This window comes from Leucoraja erinacea, chromosome 16 (genome assembly GCF_028641065.1).
Source record: "Leucoraja erinacea ecotype New England chromosome 16, Leri_hhj_1, whole genome shotgun sequence".
In the NCBI taxonomy this organism is placed as follows: Eukaryota; Metazoa; Chordata; class Chondrichthyes; order Rajiformes; family Rajidae; genus Leucoraja; species Leucoraja erinaceus.
Window position 1 is genome coordinate 38337788 of NC_073392.1, and position 21300 is coordinate 38359087.

General features: G+C 43.8%; 1 protein-coding gene across 1 annotated transcript in view; it reads right to left on the minus strand.

The window, feature by feature from the left end:
• cfap92 (cilia and flagella associated protein 92 (putative)) overlaps positions 1-21300 on the minus strand; it is a 142225-nt gene that overhangs the window by 103837 nt on the left and 17088 nt on the right. Inside the window, exons 6-7 of the mRNA XM_055648201.1 lie at positions 18455-18518; positions 5330-5442 (exon numbers count right to left, since the gene is read on the minus strand). Of these exons, the coding sequence (XP_055504176.1) occupies positions 5330-5442; positions 18455-18518 (177 nt within the window). The remainder of the gene's footprint in view (positions 1-5329; positions 5443-18454; positions 18519-21300) is intronic.

Below are 21300 nucleotides of genomic sequence, written 5' to 3' on the forward strand. Positions count from 1 at the left end.
GCTGTTATACATCAACACAACTAAAGATTCCCGAAGGAGAGAAAAAGCTTTATGGGTCAGCCACAAAAAAACCACATGGTCGGGTGTCGAGCCAAACCATCTGTAGATGGCTCAAACAGGTACTGGGAGCTGCTGGAGTGGATACTGACATTTACACATCTCACTCCACCAGGGCAGCATCCACGTCGGTGGCTAAAAGAATGGACGTGCCATTAGACCACATCCTGGCAACAGCGGGGTGGTCCATGGAGAGAACCTTTCAAACGTTCTACGACAAGCCGTTAGCAGAAGCTGTTTTATTTGCAGAAAGAATTTTGGACTCTGCAAACATATAATTTAAGCCCGGGGGAGCATTATTTTTCGTTGTAATTGTTTTCAAATAAATACCATTATTGGTTTATAAACAGATTCATGGTTGATTACGATAACATACTTCCTCCTTTGGATGACTTTGGCAGCGAGTGAAGTGTGAACTGTTACACGGTTTGAAATCACAGAGCTTTAAAATCTTCACGTAGTCACTCACGTGACTCCGAAGTAAAATAGTAAGATTAAACGAGAACTTACCAGTTTGAAGTTTGATCTGTATTTTATGAGGAGTTACGATGAGGGATTATGTGCCCTCTGCTCCCACCCTCAATTATAGAGATCAACTGGTAACTTAGTTCTCCTTATCTTTACTATGTTTATTTCAATTATTGTGTTGTTTCTGTGATTCCACACCGCTGCTTTGAAGTATGTCGCACATGCGTGCTGGACGGGGTCTTCACGTAATCCCTCATCGTAACTCCTCATAAAATACAAATCAAACTTCAAACTGGTAAGTTCTCGTTTAATCTTACTATTATATACTGACAACACCACATGTTGATCGCGTTCATCAAATGTGGATAACGGGTTCCAAGGTGGTCATACATCTGCCAGTTAAGGAGTTTTCCCTTCCTCTCTGGTAGAAGGCATTTGAGATAATTACTTCACTGGAACTTGCTTCTTTTGACAAAATATTTGAAAGCATATATTTCAATAAATATATAATGCGCAATTAAGTTTTTTTTTGTATTTCAAGTCAAGTCAAGTTAAGTTTATTTGTCACATACACATACGAGATTTCACCTCATTTCTTGCGTTACAGGAGGAGCAGAAGGTGGAATAATCATAAAGAGAACTCTTTCAATTTGCTCTTTTTCCAATGAGCATAGGGATTATTTTCTCATCACAGAAAGCAATCACAATGTCTGGATCCAGGACCACACACCCACAAGTTTTGGGCAGAAATACAGACAGAAACTTAAGTCAACCTACCTGACCTCCCGGTGGCTCAGCACTTCAACTGCCCCTCCCATTCCCAATCCGACCTCTCTGTCCTGGGTCTCCTCCATTGCCAGAGTGAGCAACATCGGAAATTGGAGGAACAGCACCTCATATTCTGCTTGGGGAGCCTGCATCCGGCGGGCATGAACATTGAATTCTCCCAATTTTGTTAGCCCTTGCTGTCTCCTCCCCTTCCTTAGCCCTCGAGCTGTCTCCTCCCATCCCCCAGCCCTCGGGCTCCTCCTCCTCCTTTTTCCTTCCTTCTCCCCGCCACTCCCTATCAGTCTGAAGAAGGGTTTCGGCCCAAAACGTTACCTATTTCCTTCGCTCCATAGACGCTGCTGCACCCGCTGAGTTTCTCCAGCATTTTTGTGTACCTTAGAAACTTAAGTTACCTGGGCAGTAACTGAAGGATATATCACAACCAAGAATAAACTTCAATAACCATGATAGTCATGGTCACGCATGTCCACAACTTCTTTGCCTATGCTCTATTTGAGCTAAATAAATAAGTATTTGTGCATATCACAATAAATCTCTTGAACAAAGGGACTTTCTCCAATATACAGTGGCTTGCAAAAGTTTTCATACCCCTTGAACATTTCCACATTTTGTCACGTTACAACCACAAACGTAAATGTTATTGGGATTTTATGTGATAGACCAACACAAAGTGGTGCATAATTGTGAAGTGGAAGGAAAATGATACATGGTTTTCAAATTTTTTTACAAATACAAAACTGAAAAGTGTGGCGTGCAAAAGTATTCAGCCCCCCTGAGTCAATACTTTGTAGAACCACCTTTTGCTGCAATTACAGCTGCAAGTCTTTTGGGGTATGTCTCTAGCAGCTTTGCACATCTAGAGACTGAGATGTTTGCCCATTCTTCTTTGCAAAATAGCTCAAGCTCAGTCAGATTGGATGGAGAGCGTCTGTGAACAGCAATTTTCAAGTCTTGCCAGAGATTCTCAATTGGATTTAGGTCTGGACTTTGACTGGGCCATTCTAACACATGAATATTCTTTGATCTAAACCATTCCATTGTAGCTGTAGCTCTGGCTGTATGTTTAGGGTCGTTGTCCTGCTGGAAGTTGAACCTCCGCCCCAGTCTCAAGTCTTTTGCAGACTCTAACAGGTTTTCTTCCAAGATTGCCCTGTATTTGGCTCCATCCATCTTCCCATCAACTCTGACCAGCTTCCCTGTCCCTGCTGAAGAAAAGCATCCCCACAGCATGATGCTGCCACCACCATGTTTCACAGTGGGGATGGTGTGTTCAGGATGATGTGCAGTGTTAGTTTTCCGCCACACATAGCATTTTGCATTTAGGCCAAAAACTTCAATTTTGGTCTCATCTGACCAGAGCACCTTCCTCCACATATTTGCTGTGTCCCCCACATGGCTTGTGGCAAACTGCAAATGGGACTTCTTATGGCTTTTTTTCAACAATGGCTTTCTTCTTGCCACTCTTCCATAAAGGCCCGATTTGTGGAGTGCACGACAAATAGTTGTCCTGTGGACAGATTCTCCCACCTGAGCTGTGGATCTCTGCAGCTCCTCCAGAGTTACCATGGGCCTCTTGACTGCTTCTCTGATCAGTGCTCTCCTTGCCCGGCCTGTCAGTTTAGGTGGACGGCCATGTCTTGGTAGGTTTGCAGTTGTGCCATACTCTTTCCATTTTCGGATGATGGATTGAACAGTGCTCCGTGAGATGTTCAAAGCTTGGGATATTTTTTTATAACCTAACCCTGCTTTAAACTGCTCCACAACTTTATCCCTGTCTGGTGTGTTCCTTGGGCTTCATGATGCTGTTTGTTCACTACTCTTCTCTAACAAACCTCTGAGGTCTTCACAGAACAGCTGTATTTATACTGAGATTAGATTACACACAAGTGGACTATATTTACTAATTAGGTGACTTCTGAAGGCAATTGGTTGTACTGGATTTTATTTAGGGGTATCAGAGTAAAGGGGGCTGAATACTTTTGCACGCCACACTTTTCAGTTTTTTATTTGTAAAAAAATTTGAAAACCATGTATCATTTTCCTTCCACTTCACAATTATGCACCACTTTGTGTTGGTCTATCACATAAAATCCCAATAAAATACATTTACGTTTGTGGTTGTAACGTGACAAAATGTGGAAAAGCTCAAGGGGTATGAAAACTTTTGCAAGCCACTGTAAATCAGTATGCACTTAGTGAATAGCCTTGAGCCTTGTTTAGTCTCTGGAATAAGTGTATTCATTCTCATCTCAACCCTGAGAAGTAGTAAGGCAGGCTTGCACTAGTTGTAGGATTCTTCAGAATGGCTACTCAAGACCAAAGGGTAAATGATTCACCAAACTCAAATGGAGATTCTGGTAAGATCTTATCCATTGGTCAAGTAATATCTTTAATGAATGGCCAATTTAAGCCTTCAGATAATCATTCTGTTGCCTGAATGTTACGAAACTTCCAATGATGTTGACGGTGGTATCTTCTCTATCGACAAGCGAGTGCAGGGTTACTTGTCTCCTTTGGTTGTGTATCAGATTCTTAGGCAAGAAGTGTGAAATTGTGTTCATATGTACAATGGCAAAGATTTTTTTACATCTGTGGGCCAGATTACCATGGCATGGAAAGCACAAGAAGTCACTGCAGCTATGTCCAAGAGATAAGTAAAGGGCCTGTCCCACTTGTGTGTCATTTGCGCATCATTTACGCAACATAATTTACACATCATGACGCACGACGTGCATTATGAGCGCAAGGCACATTGTGAGGCATGGTGGTGTAGGCAGTGACGCGCGGTCGCGCGCGGCACCCCAGGATTTTGGGATTCAGGAGCATCTATCGATGATTTTGTATCAACCATGGCTGCCTCTTAAATCCCCAAACCTCCACAAATATGTGTCAGCCAGAGGTGTTCCTTCCCTTGTTTAGTCCACCTCTTACTTATAAGAAACACTAGACCAAGTGCAGACCCGTTGGGTCTGCTCCCCCAATGGTGTGATCCCCCACCCAATATTCCACCATGCACCCGTCTCCTCCAACGGAACTGAACCCGTTCCCAAATGTAAGATTCCAGCACTCCCCTGCCTCCCTCAGCAGTGGATTAAAAAAAAAATTCAAATTTCACCTCCCCTGCCTGCTGCAGCAGTTCCAATTGCAATACCAATTGGCCCTCCCACTCCTGTTGAAACACTTGCTGTGATATCCCATTGAGGTGAAAAGTTCAGAGTGTTCCTGTCTTGCAACTTTGTTTTGAAGTGTGTTGGAAGCTGATAGGAAGGAGCAGCGAATCAAAAGGTAGAAAGGCAGCCGGCAGCCGGATGGACGGATGGCAAGCGGCAGCCACAGACTTTTATATAATAATAGATATACGATACTCTGCAGCAGTGCTTAATTTCTTTACTTTGTTTAATTTAGTTTAGTTTATTGTCACGTGTACTGTGGTACGGTGAAAAGCTTTCGTTGCGTGCTATCCGGTCAGCAGAAAGTCAATACATGTTTACAATCGATCAATTTTCAGTGTAAAGATACATGATAAGGGAATAATATTTAGTGAAGAAATGTTACTGCAGAGTAGAGATTTGAGAGTGTGGATAGACACAGAATGCTGGAGTAACTCAGCAAGCCAGGCAGCATCTCTGGAGAGAAGGAAACGGTGATGTTTTGGGTCGAGACCCTTTTTCAGACTCAAGAGTGTGGAGCGATTGTAATATGTGATTGTAGATCTGCTTCTGTGACAAGAATAAAAATAGTTGCCTGAGTTGGACGCCATCTTGGAAGCAGATTCCCTCCAATTAAATAGCAATTTGCCTCTGGGAAATGAGATTTTATGCTAGCAGCTTGCCTCAAGCTGTGAAGATGTGGAGTGGCTCTGAAAGTGAAAAGGTTATTTGTTGACTCCACAGTGCGGCCATTCCCCGCGTGTCGTCCTGCTCAGCTCCTGCCTGCTTCCTGCTAGGAGATGAAAAATAACTCCCAAAAACTTTCTTTGTCTTTAGCTGAAGGTACAAAATTTATATTTACGTACCTTCTTTGATTGTTTTGCGGGAAGTTCCCTTTGAAATCATCCGATTTGATGATAGCGTTTTTCCACGTGGCAACTTGACTGATTTACTTGCCTTTAGATCTGTACAGATTTTCCTGACAGTGAACAACCAATCACATGATAGTTAGAGTGTCATTTAAATCGTGCACATTACAATATGACAGATTTATTAGTAGGTGTGAAATTTTACGTGCGTATTTTAAGGTTTTTTATAATGCTGTAGGTAACTATTGCCCACGGTAACCAGAAGTAAACTTCTACCAACCATGTACATTACTTGCAAAACATAACATCACATGATATAAAATTATCAGATATCAGGGTTCAAGTTCATTAGAATTTGCATGTGATTTATTGAAGCACCTTCATTGTAATTTGAACAGTTATATGTTTATACTGCTGCTTATACAGTTTCAGCCAAACGGTGATATTGACAACTATGATAATATGGTAATAATCATGGAAAGCAGACTCTCGGAAAGGTGACAGCCCAGATGGAGTCCTGGGATGGTTTCTGAAGTCCTGCGCTGATCAACTGGCTATAATCTTTGGCGATATCTTCAACTTCTCACTTCAATGGTCTACTGTCCCCATCTCCTTCAAGGAAACCTTCATCATTTGTCCCCAGATAGGTAAAGCTGCCACCTACTCGCTCTAACCTCAGCCATATGTAAGTGCTTTGAAAAATTGGCTATGGCCACCAGTCCCCTGGAGAACCTATACCTCTTGAGATATGCATGCAGGAACAAATAGGTCTACAGAGGAAGCCATCCCACTTGCACTACATTGAGCACTGAATCACCTTGACAAGAAGAACTGGGTGTCAGGATGCTATTCATTGATAACAGCACAACCTCCAGCACCATAATCATAAGGTTGTAATGTCATAAGTGATAGGCGTAGAAATAGGCCATTCGGCACGTCAAGTCTACTCCACCATTCAACCATGACTGATCTATCTCTCCCTCCTAACCCTATTCTCCTGCCGTCTCCCCATAACCTCTGACCCCTGTACTAATCAAGAATCTATCTATCTCTGCCTTAAATATATCAACTGACTTGGCCTCCACAGCCTTCTGTGGCAAAGAATTCTGCAGATTCACCACCTTCTGACAAAATTAATTCCTCATCTCCTTCCTAAAAGAACGTCCTTTAATTCTAAGGCTATGACCTATAGTCCTAGACTCTCCCACTAGTGGAAACATCCTCTCCACCTCCATTCTATCCAAGCCTTTCAGTATTCTAATATTGATACTAATACTGAACCCAAGAATGAGGGGTGACCTCATTGAAACTTACCGAATACTGAAAGGCTTGGACCTTGGCCTACATCTGGCTTCTGGACTCTCTGACTAACAGACCTCAGTCGATTAATACTGGTCATAACATTTCCTCCGTCCTGGCCCTCAACACTGCTGGTCCTCAGGGTTACGTACTCTGACCCCTACTCTACACACCTATAAATGGTTCCATGACGATTTTCTTGATCTTCTACATTTGCACAATAGAAAGTGCTCTGATAGGATGTGTCTCAGCCTGGTATGGCAACTACTCAGCTCTTGACCATCTTAGTTTAGTTTAGTTTAGAGATACAGCATGGAAACAGGTTCTTTGGCCCAGAGTCCACGCCTGTAAGAAATTACGGATATGGGATGTAGACAGAAATAATCACAGGTTTCAGTCAAGCAGTTGCCAGTATGGGTCTTTATTATTTTACAAAAGTTCACTGTGCAAAACTCCAACATATATTCACGAGACTGATAAGATATGCACATGACTCAAATCACACCATCTAGTACTCATTTCTTAAAGGTACACTTACCATTATACACACTACAACTCCGACCTGCAATCACCTGCACACTAGTTGTTTCCTACACACTAGGGACAATTAACAGAAGTCAATTAACCTACAAACCTGCACATCTTTGGAATGTGGGTAGAAACCGGAGCACCCGGAGAAAACCTACACTGTCACAGGAAGAATGCACAAACTCCTTACAGACAGCACCCGTAGTCAGGATTGAACCCGGGTCTCTGGCGCTGTAAGTCAGTAACACTATCCCTACGCTAATGTGCCACCCATCTGACCTTGCAAAGAGTGGTGAACACAGCCGGTCCATCACAAGATTGTTACTTTCTTCCATCCGGTCCATTTTCACAGTGTGTTGTATCAGGGTGGCTGGAAGTATCTTCAAAGATGCTTACCACACAGACCTGACCTTTTCATCTTCTACCTTTTGGTAGGAGATACACGAGCTTGAAGCCCCAGGCAGAGTTAAGAACAACTGCTATCAGACTCCTGAACTAATCGCTTCTTTCACACCCATTTCCCACAGATGCTGCCATGTTCTTAGGCCCCCCTCAGTCTTGGCTGACCATGGGTGTCTCCAGGGTTGGAGGACACCAGTGCATGACTTTGTTTAACGTGGGGAGACTGGTGCACAGACAGCCACCACACGGTCCTTGACAGATCCAGTGGCATGGAATCCAGGACAACCGGAGACCCTTTTTCTGCTGCAGCCTTCGTCTCAGAATCAGAATCAGAATCAGAATCAATCAGAATCAATTTATTTGTCATTTGGACCCCTGGAGGTCCAAACGAAATGCCGTTTCTGCAGCCATACATAACACACAAATAGACCCCAGACACAACATAATTACATTTAACATAAACATCCATCACATAACTGTGATGGAGGCCAAATAAACGTATCTCTCCACTGCACTCTCCCCCCCCCCCCCCCGATGTCAGAGTCAAAGTCATAGCCCCCGGCTGGCGATGGCGATTGTCCCGCGGCCATTAAAGCCACGCCGGGTGATGCAAGGTCGCACACCGGGTCTTGGTGTTGAAGCCCCCGGTGTGCGCTCGCAGAGTCCGCGGCCATTCCAGCCGCGCGGGGCAGTGCTGTAAGGCCCCGCTCCAGGAGCTCTTCGACCCCGCAACTCGGGCGGGAGAAGTCGCCGTTGCAGAAGCCCCGAAAAGCGGTCTCCCTCCAGGGATCCGTGGGCTCGGCGCCGTCAACCACAGACCTGTAGAGAGCCTCCGGGGGGCAGCAGCAGCAGCAGCAGCAGCAGCAGCAGCAGCAGCAGCAGCAGCAGCAGCAACAGCAACAGCAACAGCAACAGCATCAGCAGCAGCAGCGCTCCTCCACCGCTCCGGACCCGGCCAGCTCCACAACGGTGAGGTGAGTCAACACCCGAGTCCCCGGTCTCTTCCTGTTGGAGGCCGCTCCTCGTTACGGCCTCAACGACGACTGAGACCCGACGAGAAAAGGTCGGGTCTCAGTGCAGGGAGAGATTCAAAAAGTTTCCCCACCCCACCCCCACCCCCCCCCCCCCCCACACACACACACCCCAACATAAAATAACAAAAACTACACAGAGAAACACAGACAAAAATAATAAAAAAACGCGGACAGGCTGCAGAGCCCGCTGCTGGCCAGAGCCGCGCCGCCTACCGGACCTGGTGAGTGAGGTGGGAGAGGGGGAAGAGAGAAAGGGGTGAGAGTGAAGAAAGAGGGAAGAGAGAAAGGGGATGGAGAGGGTGGGAGAGAGAGGGGGAAGAGAGATAGATGGTAAAAGAGAGAGGGGGAAGAGGGAGAGAGGGGGAAAGAGAAACTGGGAAAGAGAGATGGGGAGGCAAGAGAAAGAGATAGAGACAGAGGAGAAAGAGAGAGGGGAGAGTGAGGTGGGAGGGAGAAATGGGGGAGAGAGAGGGAGAGAAAGGAGGAAAGAAAGAGAGAGAGAAAGAGAAGAGAGAGAGACAGAGAGGGGAGAGAGAGGTGATAGTGTGTGGAGAGGGAGAGAGAGGGGGCGATAGAGGTGGGGAGAAAGAGAGAGAGAGGGGAGAGGAAGAGGGGGAAGCGAGGAGGAGAAAGAGGGGGAGAGAGAAGAGGGGGGAGAGAGAAGAAAGAGAGGAAGAGAGAGAGGGGGAGAGAGAGAGGGGTAGAGGGGGATAGAGAGGCAGGGCTGCCAACTCCCATGCATTGAGCGTGAGAATCACGCATTTCACCAAATTCTCACGCTGATCACAAATTTCTCTCGCTCTGTTGTGAGAAATTCTGTGATCAACGAAAATTTCAAAACTCATATCAACTGCATGGGCCGCGGGTGTTGGAAGCGGAAGCAGCGGCGGGGACAGATGCGGACGGGGAACGGGGCTGGAGAGTGTTTGCTGGGCTGGCGAGTCGCTCACTGCAGCTCACTGAGCAACCTCAGTGCAAGAGTCCCGGGCCGTTGGAGGTGTCGAAGCATTGCGCCACTGCCGTGAGAGTCTCTGTGCCAAATTCGCCCTGGTGACCGGCATGGATCAGGCTGCGGCTCAGTGCATCCTGGAGGACAACCAGTGGCTGCTGGAAGTAAGTAAGCACTGGGTAGAAACAGTGGAAGATAGTGGCCTTCAAATAGGGGTGGTTGGAGAAAGCATCCTGTTTTCCTGCTAGATTTTCACTTACTGTAACTGCAGGAAAATGTTCCCGATGTTGGTGGCGCTCAGAACCATGGGTCACAGTTTAAGAATAAAGGGGGGGCCAGTTAGGACTGAGATGAGAACAAACTTTCTTCATGCAGAGAGTTGTGAATCTGTGGAATTCTCTGCCACACAAGGCAGTGCAGGCCAATTCACTGGATGTTTTCAAGAGAGAGTTACATTTAGTTCTTGGGGCTAACGACATCAAAGGATATGGGGAAAAAACAGGAAAGAGGTACTGATTTTAGATGAATAGCCATGATCACATTGAATGGCAGTGCTGGCTCGAAAGGCCAAATGGCCTATTCCTGCACCTATTTTCTATGTTTCTATGCTTGAGTTATGGCAATAAAACTCGATCACTTGATTTTGAAGCATTCATGCATGGTGGAGGTATAATGTAGTCATAGAGTGAAAACAGGCCCTTCCGCGCAACTTGCCCACACCCGCCAACATGTCCCAGATGCTTTTGGTTCATATCTCCAAACCTGTCCTATCCATGTATCAATCTAACTTTTTCTTAAATGTTGGGATGGTCCCTGCCTCAACTACCTCCTCTGGCAGCTTGTTCCATACACCCATCACCCTTTGTGTGGATAAAGCTACCCCTTAAAAAGTTACCTCTTAAAAATACTTCATACAAAAAACATTGAAATCATACTTCTACCATGCACTAAAACATGATTTTAAGACATCAAATTTCAAAACGTTCCTACCCTGGGAGGGGGGACACACACTTCTTCCACACCCTCTCCCCACTCAGTTGCTCCACTCCCTCACCGGGTACCCCCAAGGCCAGTGATCAGTGATCACACAGCCTCCCCCCTTTCAAAAACACTCCAATCCAATTTAAAGCATATATATTGCATTCAAGTGTAAGTTAAAAGACTCGCTACAGTAGTACCATATGGACCATATCCCCCCCCCCACCCCCCCCCCCCCCCCCCCCCCCCCCCCCCCCCCTATACCCCCTCGGGCTATGGTCTCTCGCGCATTTCTCACTCCCAACTCTTACCCAATGTTGGCAGCCCTGCAGTCAGCCAATTTCCTATCCATGCTAGTACCTTGCCTCCAATCTCACGGGCTCCTATCTTGTTTAGCAGTTTAACGTGTGGTAAAGACCTTCTGAAAATCCAAGTAAACAACATCCACTAACTCGCCATTGTCTATCCTGCTTGTTACCTCCTCAAAACTCCAACAGATTTGTCAGGCAAGGTTTCCCCTTAACAAAACCATGTTGACTTCGGCCTATTTTATCATGTGCTTCCAAATACGCCAAACCCTCATCCTCAAGAATGGACTCTAAAATTTTATCAACCACTGAAGTCAGATCACCTGACCTATATTTTATTTTATTTTGCTTTGCTCCTTTCTTAAACAGTGGAGGTTCATTTGTGATTCCCAAGCAGATTCTCTTCAGCAACACTTACTTTTGCCCCCTGATCCTCTTGAATTTCTGGCACATTGCTGCTGTCTTCCACTGTGAAGACTGATGCAAAAAACTTACTTAGTACATCTGCCATTTATTTGTTCCCATTACTCCTTCTCCAGCATCATTTTACAGCAGCCCAACTCTGTCCTCACTTTTTATATACAGTAAACCCTTGTTTTCACAGACCCCTTTATGACGGATTTTGGATATAATGCACGGACCTGCCTGACGCCATCCTGACTCGCAAGGCCTCGCCAGTCCTGGCTTCCGATGCCACCCCGCACCAACAAGCCCATCTTCACCCATCAATGATACGGTTAGTGCGGTTGTTGTTGCGGCTAACCATATCAGCGTACAACCACCCAAGCTATCCACACTTCTCCAATTCTGGTGACTTAACATGCTCATTCCACCCACCACTTTGCCTCCCAAAATATCATTCTTCCTTTTTACCTCTCATTCTTCAAGACAATCCATTCAAACAAACTCTGATACATCTTTTGGACACCTTCCCTAATATTAAATCCAGAAAAGTTTTCAATTCCTAGTGCGAGAAAGAAATGATGGAATGAGGGAGCATTAGGCAATGGTTTGCTTTGAAGTAAATGTGTTTCATAAAAACCTATGTAACGCAAGCATAAACTTCAAAGTATAACCCTGTACTTTGATGTCAATGACAGAGTGATAATCATATAACCATATAACAATTACAGCACGGAAACAGGCCATTTCGGCCCTTCTAGTCCATGCCGAACACGTATTCTCCCCTAGTCCCATCTACCTGCACTCAGACCATAACCCTCCATTCCTTTCCCGTCCATATAACTATCCAATTTATTTTTAAATGATAAAAACGAACCTGCCTCCACCACCTTCACTGGAAGCTCATTCCACACAGCTACCACTCTCTGAGTAAAGAAGTTCCACCTCATGTTACCCCTAAACTTCTGTCCCTTAATTCTCAAGTCTTGTCCTCTTGTTTGAATCTTCCCTACTCTCAGTGGGAAAAGCTTATCCACGTCAACTCTGTCTATCCCTCTCATCATTTTAAAAACCTCTATCAAGTCCCCCCTTAACCTTCTGCGCTCCAAAGAATAAAGACCTAACTTGTTCAACCTTTCTCTGTAACTTAGTTGCTGAAACCCAGGCAACATTCTAGTAAATCTCCTCTGTACTCTCTCTATTTTGTTGACATCCTTCCTATAATTAGGCGACCAAAATTGTACACCATACTCCAGAATTGGCCTCACCAATGCCTTGTACAATTTTAACATTACATCCCAACTTCTATACTCAATGCTCTGATTTATAAAGGCCATCACACCAAAAGCTTTCTTTACCATCCTATCTACATGAGATTCCACTTTCAGGGAACTGTGCACAGTTATTCCCAGATCCCTCTGTTCAACTGCATTCTTCAATTCCCTACCATTTACCATGTATGTCCTATTTTGATTTGTCCTGCCAAGATGTAGCACCTCACACTTATCAGCATTAAACTCCATCTGCCATCTTTCAGCCCACTTTCCAACTGGCATAAATCTCTTTGTAGACTTTGAAAATCTACTTCATTATCCACAACACCACCTATCTTAGTATCATCTGCATACTTACTAAACCAATTTAATACACCATCATCCAGATCATTGATGTACATGACAAACAACAGTGGACCCAACACGGTCCCTGTGGAACCCCACTAGTCACTGGCCTCCAACCTGACAAACAGCCATTCACCATTACTGTCTGGCATCTCCCATTCAGCCACTGTTGAATCCATCTTGCTACTCCACCATTAATACCCAACAATTGAACCTTCTTAATCAACCTTCCATGAGGAACCTTGTCAAAGGCCTTACTGAAGTCCATATACACAACATCCACTGCTTTACCTTCATTAATTTCCCGAGTAACCTCTTCAAAAAATTCAAGAAGATTAGTCAAACATGACCTTCCAGGCACAAATCCATGTTGACTGTTCCTAACCAGACCCTGTTTATCCAGATGCTTATATATATCATCTCTAAGTATCCTTTCCATTAATTTGCCCAACACTGACTTCAAACTAGCAGGTTTATAATTGCTAGGTTTACTCTTAGAACCCTTTTTAAACAATGGAACAACATGCGCAGTACGCCAATCCTCCGGCACTATTCCCGTTTCTAATGACATTTGAAATATTTCTGTCATAGCCCCTGTTATTTCTACACTAACTTCCCTCAATGTCCTACGGAATATCCTGTCCGGACCTGGAGACTTATCCACTTTTATATTTCTCAAAAGTGTCAGTACTTCCTCTTCTTTGAATCTCATAGTTTCCATAGCTACTCTACTTGTTTCCCTTACGTCACATAATTCAATATCCTTCTCCTTAGTGAATACCGAAGAAAATAAATGGTTCAAGATCTCCCCCATCTCTTTTGGCTCTGCAGATAGCTGTCCACTCTGACTCTCTAATGGACCAATTTTATCCCTCGTTATCCTTTTGCTATTAATATAGCTGTAGAAACCCTTTGGATTTACTTTCACCTTACTTGCCAAAGCAACCTCATATCTCCTTTTAGCTTTTCTAGTTTCTTTCTTAAGATTCTTTTTACATTCGTTACACTCCTCAAGCACCTCATTTACTCCATGCTGCCTATAATTATTGTAGATCTCTCTCTTTTTCCAAACCAAGTGTCCAATTTCCCTTGAAAACCATGGCTCTTTCCAATTTTTACTATTTCCTTTCAACCGAACAGGGACATAAAGATTATGTACTCTTAAAATGTCACCTTTAAATGTCCTCCATTTCTCTTCCACATCTTTCCCATAAAACAAAATGTCCCAATTTACTCCATTTAAATCCTTTCGCATCTCCTCAAAGTTAGCCTTTCTCCAATCAAAAATCTCAACCCTAGGTCCAGTTCTGACCCTCTCCATAATTATATTGAAACTAATGGTTTTGTGATCACTGGACCCGAACTGTTCTCCAACGCATACCTCTGCCACCTGACTCGTCTCATTTCCTAACAGGAGGTCCAGCACCGCCCCTTCTCTAGTAGGTACCTCTATGTATTGCTGCAAAAAATTATCCAGCACACATTTTACAAACAGAATGTGTTTCCCAGTCTATGTGTGGAAAATTGAAATCTCCCACAATCACTACCTTGTGCTTACTACTAATATCTGCGATCTCCTTACATATTTGGTCTTCCAATTCTCGCTCCCCATTTGGCGGTCTATAATACATCCCTATAAGTGTTGCTACCCCTTTCCCATTTCTCAGTTCCACCCGAATAGCCTCCCTAGACGAGCCCTCTAATCTATCCTGCCAAAGCACTGCTGTAATATCTTCCCTGATAAGCAATGCAACACCTCCACCTCTTGCCCCTCCAATTCTATCACACCTGAAGCAACGAAATCCTGGAATATTTAGTTTCCAATCACAGCCCTCCTATCTATAATGCTTGTGCTGCCTTTGAAGAAAGATGCCATGAAGATCTAGGAAATTTTGTGTGGTTGATATTAACTTGTCTGACTTTGGTTGTTGACAATAGCACAAATAAAATCACATACAAAGATATTAAACCAAATAGATAAAATGTAGAATATGACAGTAACATTTAAGAGAAGAGGCGTCCGGGCAGATGGTAGAACAAGCAGAAATAGAGGAATATGGACCTTGTGTCGGCAAATGTCATTAGTTTAGATTGGCTTTATAGTTAGTGCAGATGTCGTGGGCTGAAGAGCCTGTCCTGTGCTGCACTGTTTTCTGTTTTTTTTTTAATGTTCTATAGAAGGCATAAAAGGAAAAAAAGAAAAATGACCAAACAGTTACAGGGACATGGTGACTTCTATTGTGATAAATTCCACAATGAAATCAATTGATATAGTTTAATATTGATAATTCAATTCAATTCAACTTTAATGTCATCGCACAAATACAAGTATGAGTACAACGAAATGCAGTTTTGCGTCAGTCCGTAGTAGTTGTGCATAAAGAAATAAAAAATAAAAAATAGAAAGAGAGAAGATACAGAATAATCAACCTAACAGAACAAGTTGTAAATTAGCACTGAGCTTAGATTTATTCAGCGAAGTAACTCAATGAGAAAGGCAGTGTGCCTGACTAAACTGTGCTGCAAAACCATCATTGGAGTAAAACACAAATTCCTGGTCAGAACAAATACCGAAGAGAAACCATGGGGAACAAAATTAAACCCTTTAGCAATATTTATTATCTCCTAACGAATGATATATCTGATAATGGAAAGATGCAAATGTCATATTCACTCAACTGACTGCAAATTAATGACAAGCAATTGTATGTCCATTGTAAAATATTATTCTGTAAAGCTGGTCTGCCTGCTCCTCATGAACCAAATGGACAATGTTTTATATTACATACAAATGACCACTTAAAAACATCACAAGGCCATGATCCCATTATGTTCATTGCAAAGCTAGAATTTATTATTTTTTTAGAGATTGAAAACATTGATGCTCCAACCGTTAAATATTTAAACTTATCGCTGACAGATGATTAATCCAAATGTCAAGAGCTCAGCCAATTTTCAGTACAAAGGAATTACCAACACCTGCTTTACATTATCTCTGGAAAATATAGCCAGCATCTGACCTTCCCATGCACCCGCCTCAGTGACAGCTCTAACTTATGCTGCTGAGTTCTATTCAAAAATTAAATGTCAAAATAACAGACCATATCATCCTACAGTTTGGTTAGGATTAACAAACTCATCAGGAAGGCTGGCTCCATCCTGGGAGTGTAGTTGGATTCGTGGGAGGTGGTCTTGGAGGGGAGGTGCTCCTCAAACTGCAGAGCATCTTAGTCAATACAGCTCACCCCCTCCATGACACATTAGTCAACCTGAGGAGCACTTTCAGCAACAGGCTGGTTTCACTAAGATGCAGCACAGAAGTGTAGTCCAGATAGCCGTGGGAGTCAGTGAGTTTATAGTGGATGTCGGTCAGAAGTCTATCACCTGCGATGGAGATAGTGAGGTCAAGCAATGGTAGGGAAGTGTCGGAAATGGTCCAGGCGTATTTGAGTGCCGGATGGAAGTTAGTGGTGAAGCTGATGAAGTCAGTCAGTTGTGTGTCGGTGCAGGAGGTGGCACCAAAGCAGTCGTCAATGTAGCGGAGGTAGAGGTCGGGGATGGGGCCCTGGTACGCCTCGAACAAGGATTGTTCGACATACCCGACAAAGAGGCAGGCGTAGCTACAACTGCATGGTTATGAAGGAAAACTAGGCAGTAATTCAACAATAGTTTCTCAACACAGCCACAAATATTCTCGATTTCCCTATATTTGTGATCAACACGTTTTTCATCCCCAGATGTATTTATAAATTTAGCATTTGGACATCTGATAATTAACATCCTTTCACTCGGGGTGGAAGATTGCAACTTTCACGTGGTCCGCTCTGTTTCAACGAATGCAATCAACCCGGCATGCACAAACAAATAAGATCAAATAGAACAAGTTGTCCTACAACTTTAGGCTGTGCACGCCATACGCAAGAAGAAGCAGAAGAAGAAGAAGTCCTTTCACTCCAATTACAATCCTTCACTTGGCGAGGCAAAATACTTATCCCAAACATTTAGATAAATGAATCAGCAAGGTCACAGGGAAAACATGCAAACTCCACAGAAACATTTCGATGAATGTTAGATGATTCGCTGTTCCATTTGGGACATTCAATAGAATGACCCTATTGAAGAACCTTTTCTGAAACATTAAGGCTTAGATATAATTTTCTGCATACATTTCTGAGTATTATGTAAATAACTGATATGGTTACAACTACTCTCAAACGGTATTGGGTCTTTGCAATATTACCAACTAATGCATCAACAATCCTGAAACATGGAAGGTTAGTCATGGGTGCATCGGTCCACTGAGTCTATGTTGACCATCATGGCCTAACTGTACTCGTCTTATTTTATCTCCCCTCCCTCCCCCTCAAATTACTACCAATCACCTACACTCACACTAGAGGCAATTTACAATGGATGATTATCCTACAAACCTTTTGGGACATGGAAAGAATCTGGAGAGTACTGAGGAGAAATTGCAAGGTCACAGGGAGAACATGCAAACTCCACACAAACAGCACCTAAGGACAGAATTGAACCTGGAACCCTAAGGCAGCAGTTCTGCTAGTGTACTACTACAATAGCCACACTCAGGTACCAGGTGTAGGAAGACCAAATGATTGTTACAAACTCCCAATTTAGAAACAGTGAATGCTATGCTTTGTGATGACATTGGCTACTGGCCACAATTTTGATAATCCCTAATGTTATTCTGGTGACAGAATGATCAAGAAAAAATTGTGATCACAAATTATTTGCTTCTAAAACTATTTAAATCTATGCATACGAACAACACTTGAAGGCAGTTTCATGAAGTGTCGCAGTGCAATTGTGCAATACTGCCATACAACCAATGTTAATCGAAATCAAAGGTAGACACAAAGTGCTGGAGTAACTCAGCGGGACAGGCACCATCTCTGGAGAGAAGAAATGGGTGACGTTTCGGGTCGAGTCTGAAGAAGGGAGTCAACCCGAAACTTCACCCATTCCTTCTCCACCCATGCCTGTCCCGCTGAGTTACTCCAGCACTTTGTGTCTACCTTCAATTTAAACCAGCAACTGCAGTTCTTTCCTACACATTATTCAACATGAATGTTGGAGTCTGACAAGGGGTCCTGACCCGAAACATCTCCAGAGATGCTTCCCAACCTGATGAGTTACTCATCAATTGATGCTTAATTACACTTTCATAATGATAAAACTGGGTACAGGTACTCCCAAACTTACATTATAGGCGACTTGCGTAAACTTGCACTTACTGCACGTAAGCGACTCTTTAAGCCCACCGTTTTATTACCGAGTTGTGCGTCTCGGTAGCAGTGCTGTCACATGCGGCCATTTCCGCCAGCCAGTCAGCTGTTCTTGTGGCTGCTCCCCCCCTGGTCTCCGTGGGTGACCTCACACTCAGTCTACACGTCGAATAGTAGATTTATGCAGTAGTACTTCTATTTCCGACTTATGTAACATCTGACTTACGCAAGTGTCCATGGGACGTAGCCCTTACGCAAGTCGGGGAGCATCTGTACTCTCCAGTTTTTGGCGGGTTTCCTGTATTGTCTGGTGCAAATATGGCAATGGTCAGTGTAAAAAGTGAACGCCAATTTTACCTCCGTTGCTGTTCATCTTCAAGATTTATTTCAAGTCCTGGAATGGCCAATGTGGAAAGTGATTCTAGAGAGAGAACGAGAGAGCGGGAGAGTCATTGAGATTGATACAGCGTGGAAACAGGTCCTTCGGCCCAACTTGCCCACACCAGCCAACATGTACCAGCTACACTAATCCCACCTGCCCATGTTTGGTCCATATGCACTGTTCCTAATGTAGGACCTTGTACATTGGTGACACCACACAAAGACTGGGAAACAATTTCGCTGTACACTTATGCTCGGTCCACCAAGGCCTGCTGGATCTCCCAGTTGATAACCACTTTAACTCCCCTTCCCATTCCCACACTGACCTTTCTGTCCTGGGCCTCCTCCATTGCCGGATTGAAGCCACATGCAAATTGGAGGAATAGAACCCCATATTTTCCAAGCCTTCCAAGGGAATGAACATTGAATTCGCCAATTTTGGGTAACATCTACACAAACCTCCCCCCCCCCACTACAAGTCTGTTAACCAGCTACACAGTTCACAACTATGTATCCCTCTTGGGGGTCACACCTGTCTATCCAACAATCAGCCTATCGGGGAACCTCCTTTCCCAAGGTCATCTGTTGTCAGCCCTGATATATCCTGTTTTTCCCCCACTCTCCCTACTACAATCAGTCTGAAGAAGGGTCCCGAACTGACCTATTCATTTTCTCCAGAGATGCTGCCTGACCTACTGAGTTACTCCATCATTTTGTGTCTATCTTTAATATGTTTTAACAGCTACAATTACCTAAAAGGGTTGCAAGGTTGGTGTAGTTCAACAGACAGTAGAAATAAAGATAAAATGGTGTGTTTATGATTTCAGCAAGTTCATTAACTGTTAATTACGCTATTGTAGCGGGGACTCGCAGGAGTCCAGCCAAAAACTAATCGGACACGAGTTGTATGCACAGGATGTGTTTATTCTCTCCAATACAGCTCCCTACTCCTCCAAGGTCACGAGCGTTGCCCGCCCTTAAATACCAACTCAGGTACCAACCCAGTGACTAGCGCCTCCCAAACCAAGACGCCGCTTTCCACAGCCGAGGGTTCGTTGTGCCCTTGGGTTGCCACCAGGTGCCGCCACACTATAATTTTTTCGATTGAATGTCATATTAAAGAATTCCCATAAGATAATTCTATCATGATATTTTCCAATAAACTCATTTGAGGGGCATGTTAGGAGGGTAATCTACATTAAAGGAAATGTTACCTAACATTCTATTAGCTGTATCCCATAAACACATTCAAACAAAAAGTCCTACAATATTCATGGAACAAGTATTACCCCGTATGCACATTTTGGATTTGATTTTATTTGTTTTCAGAAAATAAGTGGCAGTGGACTTTCTCCAGTAGTCCAGAACTTTACTGTTCTAAAAACAGTAAAGTTTGTGTTTACTTTTGTAAGGTATGTGACACGATCTCTCATAGCAAGCTGATCCAGAAGGTTTACATTGCAGGCAATAGTTTGGATTTAGAATTGGCTTACCCATAGAAGACAGAGGATAGTGGTGGAAGTATATTATTCTGGATGGAGGTTGATGTGGTGTCCTGTAGGGATCAGTGATGGGACCTCTGTTGCTTGTTATATTGTGGATGAAATTGCAGATAGTTGATTCGTAAGTTTACCAGACAGAAATTACCAGAAATTGATGGAGATGTGAACAGTGAAGAAGGCAGCCGAAAAAATACAGTGTTTAAGAAGGAACTGCAGATGCTGGAAAATCGAAGATACACAAAAAAGCTGGAGAAACTCAGCGGGTGCAGCAGCATCTATGGAGCGAAAGAAATGGGCAACGTTTCGGGCCGAAACCTTTCCTCGGACTTTCCGGGGGGGGGTTGGGGGAGAAGAATGGAAAAAGGGAGGAGGAGGAGCAGGAGGGCTGAGGGAGAGATAGGAAGGAGAGGAGACAGCAAGGGCTAACAAAATTGGGAGAATTCAATGTTCATGCACCCAGGATGCAGACACCCAAACACTAGAGGGCAGAGCACGAAGGTGAGAGAGAAAAAGTTTGACGAGATGTGGGGGATAGGTTTTCTTTACATATAATATGAGGTGCTGTTCCTCCAATTTCCAATGTTGCTCGCTCTGGACATGGAGGAGACCCAGGACAGAGAGGTCGGATACAGAATGGGAGGGGGAGTTGAAGTGCTGAGCCACCGGAAGGTCAGGTTGGTTAATGCGGACCGAGCGGAGGTGTATGGCGAAACGATCACCAAGCCTTCGCTTGATCTCACCGATGTAGATCAGCTCACATCTAGAGCAGCGGATGCAATAGATGAGGTTGGAGGAGGAATACAAAGAATACAACTGAATACACACAATTTGCAGATATTGGTGGAGAGATAGCAGATGGAGATTATTCCAGGCAGATGAAAGATGCTGAATACTCAGAGGTCAAATGTAAGGGGAAAGTCTACTTAACTTAAAGTATACAGTTAACTACAGGGCCCTTAACAGCATTGAAATATAGAAATATCTAGTAGTCCAAACCCAAAGCTCCCTGAAAGTACCGACACAAGCAGATAGAGTGGTCGATTTAGGTTTAGGTGTGTTATTGTCATGTGGACTGAGGTACAGTGAATAGCTTTGTTTTACATACTTTACAAATAAATCAGAAAATACTAAACATAAATACAATCAAGCCAAACTTAAGTACAATAGGTAGAGCAAAGGGAAATACACATAGTGCAGAATATACGTTTCAGCATGAAAGCAGTAATGTTCGAGAGGCTATGTCCAATGAGGGAGAGGAGAATCAGACAGCACTTTACTCTAGAACAATTCAGAAGCCCAATAACAGAGGAGAAGAAGCTG